The sequence below is a fragment of the Pyrgilauda ruficollis genome, unplaced genomic scaffold, assembly GCF_017590135.1.
Source record: "Pyrgilauda ruficollis isolate IOZ18807 unplaced genomic scaffold, ASM1759013v1 scaffold54, whole genome shotgun sequence".
Taxonomy (NCBI): Eukaryota; Metazoa; Chordata; class Aves; order Passeriformes; family Passeridae; genus Pyrgilauda; species Pyrgilauda ruficollis.
Window position 1 is genome coordinate 507684 of NW_024527044.1, and position 11645 is coordinate 519328.

Genomic DNA, 11645 nt, shown 5'->3' on the forward strand with positions numbered 1-11645 from the left:
TTTTCAAATGAAACGCTTCTCATGCCCGGCTGGAAGGAGTGGTTTCTCCACCTTTGCGATCCCGCAGCTCTAATGGTTCCCAGGAGCCAGTTACTGACACGGTTTCTTACCTCGCCACGGGTGTTTCGGTTTCCCGGTGTTAAGGAGACAGTGGAGCGACCGTGGGAAAGCCTCAGCGGAGTGACCCGAGTCCCTTCCTCCCTCCCTGTGGACTCGACTCGGGTTTCTGCCTTGTAGCTACGACCCCTGAAAACTTGGTTCCGAGCGACAGTGCCCTTTATTTTCTCGCTCGGCGACAGGATCCCGGTGCATCCTTGTTCCCTTACTTGGTGCCAGGAGCGACACAAGAGGGACGGGGAAGTCCATCGGGGATTTTCTCTCTGGTTCTCCGTTTAGAAGGGCACGGAGGAGGATAAACCACCCAGCCTTCAGGCTGCCCTTACCGCCGCGTCAATGCTCGGGGCTGCTGGTCCGCCCCCGGCGCGGCGCGGGATGCGGTGCCCCTGGCCGGGCAGCGGGGCACGCCGGGGGCGGCTGGCGCGTCCCATGGAGCGCTCCGGGCAGCGACCCACGCCGGGAAAAGCCGGCCGCTCCTGCGGGGTTTTGTGCAAGGCAATCCCTCCAAAACCCCACGGAGGATCGGGGAGAGGCGCGGGAGACAACACCTTCAAATCGCCTCCGAGAAAAGCTGCCGAGAGAACACCCCGGCCCGGCCCGGCCGCGCGGAGCCCGCGGCGCGGTGGATGCTCCTCGCTCCAGCCGGCCCCGCGCATGAGAAGCGGCGGAGCGGCGCGCAGGGCTCCGCGCTCGTCCCGCCCTCCTCCCGCGCAGGGCCAGCCCCGGCTGCCTGCAGGTTACTGCGGACTTCACCCCCCACCCCTCACTTGCTGCTTTTCAGATGCCAAAACTAAAAGTCGTCTCGCTGCGTGAGAAGCGAGTGGCGAGTGGGAAGCAAAGCCGAAGCAAAGCCAAAGCAAGCCGGCTTCAAACTCTGCCCATGATCCCAGCCCCCGGAGCTGGATGCAGGCATGGGGAGCACTTCGCATCCCGAGCTCCCCGAGGGCCTTCCCACGTCGGAGGTGGGTGCGCTGCCCGTCCTGCGAGTGCCTTTTGATGAGTTACGGTGCGCTGGAATGGATGTCCAGTAAATAAGAGGGGGGAGAGAGGTTTCTCCCCCCGCTCCCCTTACAATAAATTAGTTAGAACCGCACCTTTTTTTCCTGTTCTTGACAGGATTCTTTGACCAAATAAAGAAATAATTACTAAAAGCGGCAGGGGGGAAGGCGAAAGGAGCCGCCCTGGGCCGAGCGGCTGAAGTCGGGAGCATCCGCGCTCCGGCCGAGCATCCGCGCCGCGGCCGCGCAGGAAGCGCGGGCAGCTCCGAGGTCACCTCTGCCGCATCGCTAATTTGCAAAAAAAAAAAAAAAAAAAAAAAAAAAAAAAAGGGCTTTTCTTATCGCGGGGGCACTGACTTGTGACGGGAGGAGGAAGGTTTAGGGTTTGCCGAGAGGACGAGAAAGGACGGCGGCAAGAGGCGCTTCAAAGGCTCAAGCGGACGCCCCAGCGCTGCGCTCTCTCCCCCGTCTCGATCCAAAGAGGCTTCGCAGTGGAATAAACATCTCTGATCTAAGACAGCTGCCGGGAATCAAAGGCCGCCCCAATCAGCGCGGAACCGGCCGAAGATGTGACTGAAAAATGCCCTCTCTTGACAAACGCGGGAATGGGGGTGCGAAGGCGTCTCTCCCCGCAGCGCCTCCAGGCACCGAGAGCAGCATCAGTTCACCCATTACTCATCTGATTTGTTTTATAACACTTCTGACACCTAATCTTATCAGCTAATACTCACGTTTTAGCTACCCAAGACGATGGGGTTTTTTTCCTCACTAGCGGCAAAATTATTTGACTCTCCGCAGATGTTTACTTTTGTCAGCATTAAAAACAAAACAAACAAAAAAAAATAATAATAAAAGAAAGGAAGAAAAGGAAAATCAGAAGGGGGAAAGCTAATGCATAGAAAAAAGGTCCATTGAGGAAATAACAACTTAACCAAGAAAAAAAAAATCAAAAAATAAATAGGTTTTGAATATTGACAAAGAGGGTTTACCAGGGAAGAGATCAGAAACAAAATGAACACATATGTATTCCATACAGACTTGCCTGTAAAATAACAATTTATTTTAATACTTAAAAACCACACACAATCCAGTGATAAATGTCAATTACCAATAATCAGCATAAAGTGCCAAACAGCCATACAACTTTTTTTTTTTTTAATAAACAGAACTTATTGGAATGTCTCTTAATTTGAATACACTGTTCAGAAAGCCAGCATTTAAAAAAATACGCTCTCAAGTTGAGATTTGTTCTCTCACACCAGGACACACGAAGACTTTAAGTACCACTAAAACCACGTTGTGCATATCGTCAGTTTGACGTATTGCCATCTTTCTTTCCTCTGGGTTTTTTAAATAAGTCCAGAAGTTACAAACTTCCTCACAGCACACTAGACCACAAGGTAATAAAAAAGTTCTCCATGTCCCACGAGCACTGATCTGTCCCAACACCAGGAACCCATGGGTCTGAGATCTGGATGCATTTTCTAACGCACGATAGGACTCCCCACTTGAGAGACTTAGGTCATTTCCAAACATTAATTTTCTTCTTTTCTGAAAACAAACTAGCAAATGAGATTTGCAAGTTGCCCCTTTCCTTGTCTTAATGCTGCTGTGATGAGAAACCACCATTTCAGTTCTTAATTGTCTTCTGGAATTCTTTGTATTTCCTGAAGTGTAAAAATAAGAAGCTTTATACAGTCAAAAAAAAAGTATAAAATAAGAGTTTGGATTTTCTTAAGTAATACTTTTGGAAGCTACGATTTTGGTTGTTTTTTTTGGGGGGGTTTTTGGGTGGGGGCAGGGTTGGTCAGGGGTGTCTTGTGGGTTTTTGTTTGGTTTTAAAGAGATTCCTGTCCAACACGTGAGCACCACCTTTTGGCATAAAGTTTATCAAAGGCACAAGTCAGCTAGCACTCTCTGTATCATTCACGTATATTTTAAATTCAACATAATCTTTTCACCCACTTAAGACTTAAGAAGTTAATTGCTTGGACAGGGAATTGAAAGGGTGCAGATTTTGCCCTTTTTAAAGTAGAAACAAAAACAAAGCACAAAGTCCAGTGCTCCCATCCTGAAAGTTTTGTTTCTGCTCTAGTTTCGGTGTAAAGTCTGAAGGGGAGGAAAAGTTCATGGAAGATGGAGATTCAACACTTAAGTTTGGCAGGTTTCAGTTCCTTTACTTGCGTGTGCAGTGTCTTGTGGACCGCTAGTGTTCTGGACTGGCAAAATCCTTTCCCGCATTCTTGACACTTAAAAGGCTTTTCTTTAGAATGGATATATCTAGAGAGAGAAAAACAATTGACATGTCAGAAATAACTGGCCTAAACTCAGCAGCAAGCCACCTGAGGGAGAATAGGCTGGACATTTCTTACACCTACTGCTGAGATTGAGAGTGCTGGAGTGTGGTTCTTGGGCAATTGTCGGTATGTACGTGTGCAAGAGAGGGGGGCATCAGAGGGTTATAGGGTGCCTTTCTTAGGGATAAAGATCTTCTCTTTTACTTTGGGGTCACCAGACTGTGTGTTTTCATGACAATTCCAAGTGATCATAGAGGCAGAGGACACATTATACAAATGGAGGGTGAAAACATCTGTAGAAGTAAAAAGGAGGCTGTGAAAGTTGTCTTTATGGTGTGAGAGAGGTATGTCTTCCACTGTGAGTTACCTGGGCTCTTCCACCAACAGTGAGCAGAGGAAAAACTAGAGGGAACTCTTGGTTGGATGGGTACTTAACCTTATAAAAATCTTGAGTGTAGATTGATAACTGGGAGAGTACAAATACACAAGGGAAAAAGAACAGGAAAAGAAAAATAGTTACCTGTGATCCCTCAGGTGATCCTGTCTTCTGAAAGCCTTGTGACAAATATCACATGTGTAGGGCCGTTCGTCAGTGTGGGTTCTTTCATGGATCAAAAGGTTGTAGGACTTGGTGAAGTGCCTGCCACAGAATTTACACACAAACTCCTTCTTGGTTTTGGATGGTAACCTTCCCCGCGTGGGTTTCTTTTCTGGAGACAGTTTAGTCACCTCGAGCAAAGACCCCAGCCCTGCAGGGGAGCCCTGACTGTCTGCCTGTCCCAGTTTAGAGTGGTCCTCTTGTGTGGCAGCCACTGCTAAGTTGGCAAAGTCAAAGCGGGGTTTGGCTTTGAGGGTCATGTTGGCAGCCTCTTGCTTGGGCTGGATGACATGTGGGAAGAGTGGGAAGGTCGGCAGCTGGAACCGTGCATCCACCAGGCTGGAGACGCTGGGCACTTTGGAGAAGGAGGAGCGGGGCAGATGCATGGCCGGGTAGCCCAGAGTCCACTGGTGCAGGTGCACAGCGTGCAGGGCACTGAAGCCATAGAGGTTGGAGAGGTGGTCAGAGGGCACGGCGGGCAGCCCGTTGAATGCTTGCAGGAAGGAGTAGTTGGTAAGCTGGAGGGAAGGATGGATAGGCACTGGGGCCGGCAGGGTTTTACTTCCCATGGTGGCCGCTCAGGAGGAGGATCTTCGGAACAGGGGAGGAAAATATCTGGAAAACAAAGATGGAAGGGGGAAGAGGAAGAAGTAGATTTACGTTAAAACAAAGGCACCTTACCTCACCCCTCATCAATATCCCTCTCCAAAGCCACAGGAGGAGGTGGCCTTGGAATTAGAGAGGCCTGACCAGGTCTTTGCCTTGAGTGTATCCCCAGATTCTCCCTCTCCCCATCTCTCTCTCACACACAAATGTGGTACTGCATCCACAACCATTCACTTCCCACCAGCAACCCCTGCTGAGCAGACTTCCAATGATCTTGTACACGGGGACAGCTGAGATGCCATTTTTGGCCCAAAAAGCTCAGTCATCTCCCAGTAATTTAAAATCCCTTCCTGGGTGACCTCAGCCTTTAGAAAATAGTGAGATACTGCCCACTACATCTGTCCAGAAAGCTGTGTTTAGCCCCGACTCTTGAGGTGACGCAGGGAAGGGTGCGGAGCTTGCTGCCTCGGGTCGCTCGGGTCCCTGTGGTCTGGCCTCAGCCAAGCCTCTGAGAGGATGGAGGCACTTGGATGCTCAGAACTGCATGCTCTCCCTCTTTCAGGAAAAATAAAATAATTTTGGTGAAAAAACATTATGGGGAAAATACCTGCTAAAGTCCTCCCTCTTCTGTAGTGCACAAAGAAATAGGAAAATGCTGAATTTGGGTGACAAACCTGAAGTGCCATTTGCTCTTCCCAGGGAGAAGTGCCTGGCTTCAAGCCCACATCCTAATCTAAGCAATTGCTTAATTAGAGCCCTTCAAAAGACTAAAAGAGGAGGACTGGCGAGACCCTTCCCATGGGGCACCCAGACCAGCAGCTGCAGGGCCTCAGCCCTTCCCTGGGCTGGGTGCCACCACTTTGGTCTGTGTTTCAGGGTCCTGCCAAGCCCCTAGCCTCTCTTCTGGGCCAGATCCCTACATGTCCCACCCCACAAGACGGAGGGAAAAATGCTACAAGGCAGCAGCATTGAGGCACATCTGGCCCAGTCTGAAAATTCAGCCTTGGCTGCTGTCAACTATTTGGCAGGAGATGCCTCCCGAGGGTTGTTGGTGGGGACACAGCTTCCTCCCTTTGTGGGTGTGAGAGAGCACCCATGGCTTTTGGAAGAATCATATCCCTTCAGCCCAGAGAGCCTCCTCCTTACTCCACAGTCCTCAATTTATACTCACTTTCCCCTCAGTGAGCTCTGGGATTTGCCTTCAGTGGGGCTATTTTCTGCCAGAATCACCACAGGTTTGTTGCAGTGTTCCCATGGGATCCACACAGGGTCCTTATAAGATCCTGACAGGGTTCCTGCTGAGTCACAGCAGGTTCCCCTACAGGGTCCTCGCAGTGTTCAGATTAGAGTTCATCCCCACGTGAAGAGTAAAGCCCCTTTGGAAAAACAGAGGCAGCAAAGTACAGCAGAGCAGTAATTGTCCCTCTGAGCTGGAAGTCTGGAAAACTGGTGGTGGAAGAGGTGTAAAGACCAGGGAAACAAATCTGATTTATATGTGTGCTGTTGCCTGGAAAAAGGAGCTGCGGCTGGGAGGGTGTGAGAGGGAGAAGCTTACTCTGAGCAGCTCTATACTCCAGGCCCACCTTTCACTCTGCTTTACATAAATCAGCAGCAGGAAAAGAGACTCAAACCTTAGAGGAATTCCACTGCAATGACCCAGAATAAGAGATTGTGACATTTTTTGTTTTTCAATGGGATACATTTCTGATAGTGACTGATTGAAAAATGCAAACATTATATCCTTTATTCTCCTCCCTTTCCTCTTTTTTTTCCCCTCTCTATTTTTTTTGAGGTTGGGTTTGGGCTTTTGGGTTTGTTTTTTTTTTTTTGCTGAACTATTTAGGGCTGTTGAACCAACCAAACTGCTTTGTCGCTCTACTAAGGATATATTTTTATTTAGTTAGTGCTGCCTATACACTAAGCACATCCACATCACAGCACAAATGCCCCAGCTGGTGACTCCAAGGACAAAGTGCACAGAAAACACTGTTGTCCTCTCGTCTGGGTACCTGAAAATGTCTGTTTCTGTCCGTCACAATGGCTCCGTGTCTGTTTCCCTGTCTAGGTAGCTCTAGATCTCTCAAACATGAAACAGGCTATTGCAAATGAACTTTATCCCTCTTTCTTTCTTTGTATTTTTAGAAAACACTGAATATGGAATATATAAGCAGAAATCTACTATGTCAACATGGGAAAATTCTCTCTTGAAAATATTTAAAAAATTCTCTTTCAATTTTCCCAGTAAAGAACAAGGCATCAAACCACGGATAAACTCAGTCAGATCATAATAGCATCCCTTGCACCCGCAGTTTTTTTGTTTTGTTTTTGCTAGAGCAGCTCTGTTAAATAAAAAAAAAAAAAAATCCTAAAAAGGATGAAAAAGCAAAAGACAACAAGGGAATAAAAGAAAAAGAGAGAGGAGAAGAAAATAAGAAGAAAAGACGAGGTGGGAGCAGGCTGTTCATGTTACTACAAGTTTTTTGGCACTTTTCCAGAAATGTAAGCTACACTTTTGCTCTGTACGACAGGGATAGTCAAAAATATGGATGAAGAGCAGGATATTTCATAAAGAAGTCCCCTCACTTCGGGACATCAAAGCGAATGTGTTTCACAGTGTAGTAGCTCTCTGGTCTCCCACTTGCCCGCAGAGAGATCAACGTTTCTTTGATTTCGGTGTCACCTCCACCTTTAATTCTGCTTCATGTAAACAGATCGTTATCTTTTTTTTTTTTTTTTTTTTTTTTTTTTTTTTTTTTTTTTGACAGAAGAAGACCCCGCGAGTTCTCTGCTTGAATTCCCCCATTGCAATAAAACTGTACGGGGTTTTCTTTTTTAACACAAAGTAGCTCGGTGAGTAATTAAGAACAAAACACTTGTGTTCTGACTGAAACAAAACCCACTCATGCCAAGATAAATTTACCCTGCAAAATAGGATCATAAACTTGAAAGTCTACATCTGTCTCCAGCTTTCTTACCCTTTGCCCTGTGTGAAGATACGGTAATGCTGTTGTCCAGTTGCCACTGTTTTAAGACCATTTCAGTCTTAACCTTCCAGATTAAATTCTACCTACTCTGTATGCCAGGGGAAAAAAAAAAAAAAAAAATCTACCCGGTCTTCTGCTGGTAGCGTAGCAAGAGGCGAAATTAAATGGATTTTTAAGTAATCTTGTGGCTAGTCGGTATTTTTCCTTTCTACATTGAATTATCAATTTCCGATGTATCCTTTGAAAGGGATATTTGTTACATTAAATACCTGACTCATAAATAATGAGGTTTGCTAATTAGTTCCACATGGAAGAATGGAGGAGGTAAATTACCCTGAAAACGTTGCTTATTTTTACAAACATGATAAAGTAGCGGGCATAAAGTGATGCATTCTTGCGAGAAACTCCAACTACAGCAATCAGGTTCTTCTGTAAAAAAAAGTTCCCCAGTATTGCCTGAATTTTTTCAAGTCTGGTAGCCCTGTCCTTTCGGCTGCACGCATCGGTGTGCAGCATTTTGTCACCAGGTCGGCTATTTATTTTGTCTCCTTTGAGGGGAAGAAAATTTCCCTTCCTAAAGTTAAAACGAAGAAATGGAGCTTGCAATTTATCTGTGCTTGGGATACTAAGTGGAAAGGGAATAAAACTGCCCTTTCGCTCCGCATTTTTCGAGCGTGGTGCTCTTGAGGAATAAAATGCATTGTTCAACACAGATTTATTCAAAGTATTAATGAAGTGTGCAGAATCTATTAAAGCAGGTTTATTTGGGGCTAATTGAGCGTGAAAGAGTTAATTACTAACATTAATGAGGACTGGAAGGATTCAGTCAGCGTGTGCCTTGGATATCTCCGCTCAATCCTTATAAAATCATCATTCACATTTTATCACGAAATCGGTGTTGACAAGTCTCCCCAGACCACCACTGCGAGCGCGGGCGAATGAGATGGGCTTTAGCTCCTCAAATCATAATAATAAAGAATAACCGGGGGCCGAGTGCACCGGCGACGGCGACACTGCCCGGGGCAGCCTTTATCCAAAGCAGCAAAGATCCCGGTGCTCGGCCCCTGGGGGCACAGCGCTGCCGGGCGTGGGTGGGTGCCGCGGGGCGGCCGCAGGGACAAGCTCCGCCACCTTCTCCCCGCACTGTCCTTAGGCAGGTTTGGGGGCATCGTGTGTGTGCTTTTGCAATCCCCTCGGGTGTTGAAAGGCCCCCTGCACAACACTCGCCCTCGCTTTCTCCCTAGAGAAATACCCGGTGCCTCCCCTGCACGGGAATAAATCGTCCTTCCTTCCTCTCTCCCGGCCGCAGGGAGGATTTCTTGCCTCTCTACTCCTCGCTTCCCACGGCCACGGCGCGCAGAGCCGCGGGCAGGGGCAAGGCTTTGCGGTGACAGCCCCGGGGGCAGCCAGGGCACGGCGGAGCATCCCCGGGCCCGGCCGCCCGCAGCGGGACTCTCCGCGGAGCCGCAGCCCCGGGGCCGCGGGCCCAGCGCCGCCTTAGGGGTCCGGCCTCCTTCTTGCTGAACTGGACCCACTGTGCACCTGTCCGGGACCCTCCTGCCTGGCTCGCGATTTATCGAACAATTCCTGCCGTGATACAATAATCTCCAAAATGCTCTATTTTTATAGCTTCCCTGCCAAAAGCCAACTATAACAACCATACTCTAATCCTCGGCTTTGCACTGACACTTTATAGGCTCGGCCTCGAGAGAAGCTTAGTCTCTCCTGCGCTGAACTTGTTTCGATCAGACAAATATAAACATCAGGCTCATTCCTGTTATGGCCTGGGGAAGAAAGAGAGAAGGTTCTACGGATCCTAAAACACTGGAGTTGCAAGAAGAGGAAAAAAAAGAAAAGAAACCTCTCAGAAATAAAGAAAGAAGAGAAAGAAGTGGAAAGAAACGCCAGTAATAGAAAGGAGAAAAGCTGGAAGTTCAAGGCCGTAAAGGACATGCAGGCTTCTGTTTTGCTCGTATGTGTCATTTTTAGCTCGGGTTTGAAACACTGCTTCTCCGCAAGGGGGGAGACACAACTTTGAAAGGGGAGGACAAATCTTTAAATAGCATCAAAATATCCGAGACCCATGTGAAGGTTTACCCCAGCCCTCCGCCCACCCCACAGAGAACAGTCCTCCTCACGTGAACCACAATATCCACGCTTCTGCACCATGCAGCGGATCGTGGGAGGGGATGAGGGCAAAGAAAGAAAGGAGGTAGAGTAAAGGAAGTGTTTGAATCGATATCCCAACCCCCGAGGCTTGGCAAAACAAAACCAAACAGAATGAGTTGTTCTTTTTATTTACCTAATCCCGATCTGTGCTCCACCGCTGGCAGCAGTTAAAAGATCCTGGGCTAAATTGGAGCTGGTAAAATAAAATAATGGAAAAAAAATAGGGAAAAAAAAAAAAAAAGGGCTAGGTCAGTGTCTATGCTGGCCCTGGGGGGCACAGCTCACCCCACCCACCCCACTGCTCCTCCAGCGGGTACAGGCAGATCCGAGCTGGGCCAGGTGTCCAGGTGCTCCGGCCGGCGCGGCCGGAGGTGCTCTCCCTGCTCCTGCTCCCGGAGCCGGCTGCGTGCGCTGGAGTGCGAACGCGCCCGGGAGCAGTCGCGCTCAGACTGAACCGATCCCTTCCCTCCTGCCTCCTCCTTATTTCAACCCCCCCTCCCAGCTCCCCCCTCAACCTCCCACCGCACTCCGGGCATGCGCACGCAGGGAGAAAGTTTCTGGCTGGGAAGAACTAACTTTTCAACCCGCTTCTCCGGGAGGCACAGCAGCCCGGGGCTCGCAGCCCGCAAACCTCTCATCTCTCCCCCCCTCCCCGCTCCCGCAGCCTCCCCGGAGCATCTCCCCAGGGCCGTGCGCTCGGCCCCCCGGCGGAGCGTCCTGCGGGGCCCGGGGCTCCCCGCGCAGCTCCCCCGGCGCCGCTCCCTGCCTGCGCCGATCCGGCCCCGCCGCTCCGTTCTGCGCTTCGCGGCTGCGAACCGCGCCGAACCGCGCCGAACCGCGCCGAACCGCACCGCTCCCGGCCGCCGCGCTGCGCCCCCTCCCCGCCGGGGAGAGCCGCGGGACAGGACTCACCGGGACCTGCCCAGAGGGCGGGAGGGGGACAAAGGCAGCAAGGATGAAAAAACTGGGGGAGGATGGAGGGAGGGATCTGCTCCCGCTGGATGGATTTAGGGATCGCAAGTGGTTCTGCCTCTCTGAGAAGATCCTCAGAGAGGATCCCGGGAGCCGTTTACCTGTGAGAGGTCCACCCCCGGGAGGACGCTTCCTCCGCCCGTTCCGTCATCCCTCCTGATACCCACTTTCCGCCCCAGCGCCCCTGACCTGGGTGCCTTCCTCCTGTCCTTCCTCCCACGGGCCGGGAGGGTCTCTCCCCGAGCCCCGGAGGGGTTCCACGGTGTGCGGAGCTCCGCGGGCTCCCCGTGGATAGGGAGCCGCAAAGCTTTGCTTACGTCCGGGCGACACAGGAAAAGCAAAATAACCCTCGAAAGAAAAAGGTTAAACGTGCTTTATAATTAATCCTGAGGCCGTAATCTCGGTTATTTGTTTTTCTATTCATCCATCCATTCACACTCCTTTAGATCCGGGAAGGGGAGAAAATTGCTTGGGTATATTACATTGTCCCGAGAAGCCAGGGTAATATAATACGCGAGCGAAGACAGATCCGTCAGGATAACACGGTACCGTGCTCAGGGACACGCATGTGTCTTTTTATTGTTCATGACACTCCTGTTATTACACCTTATTTTTTTTTCACCATCTCCGAAGGAAAAACAAGCAAACAAATAAAACCGAAATCAATAAAACAGCAACAAGAAAACACTACGTTATCATCCTGCAGAATAAGTGTTCATGAGCATGACAGTAGCGTGGCGAAGCAAGCCTAACCCTGCAATTTTAACCCCAAATACTCTCTGTCTTTATGAACAATTTGGGGTCCAATACTGCACCCTGCTCCAGGCAGGCGAAGGGATTTTCTTTCCCTTTTTTTGTAAACGAGTGGCATTTTTATGAGGCAGAGGCGAAGCAAAGACGTTCC

General features: G+C 49.5%; 1 protein-coding gene across 2 annotated transcripts; it reads right to left on the bottom strand.

Moving 5' to 3' along the window:
* Nucleotides 1-2153: 2153 nt before the first annotated feature.
* Nucleotides 2154-10204, bottom strand: OSR1 (odd-skipped related transcription factor 1). Of its 2 annotated transcripts, XM_041480986.1 has the most exons (4): nucleotides 10064-10204; nucleotides 9903-9962; nucleotides 3933-4625; nucleotides 2154-3395 (listed from the first exon to the last, which is right to left on the bottom strand). In XM_041480986.1, exons 3-4 carry the CDS (start codon nucleotides 4577-4579, stop codon nucleotides 3260-3262), a joined length of 783 nt encoding a protein of 260 aa, XP_041336920.1. In that variant the 5' UTR covers nucleotides 4580-4625; nucleotides 9903-9962; nucleotides 10064-10204; the 3' UTR covers nucleotides 2154-3259. The 2 variants fall into 2 exon arrangements, with proteins under 2 accessions (XP_041336920.1, XP_041336921.1); XM_041480987.1 differs by lacking the exon at nucleotides 10064-10204 and having other exon boundaries at nucleotides 9903-10010.
* Between the last annotated feature and the right edge of the window lie 1441 nt (nucleotides 10205-11645).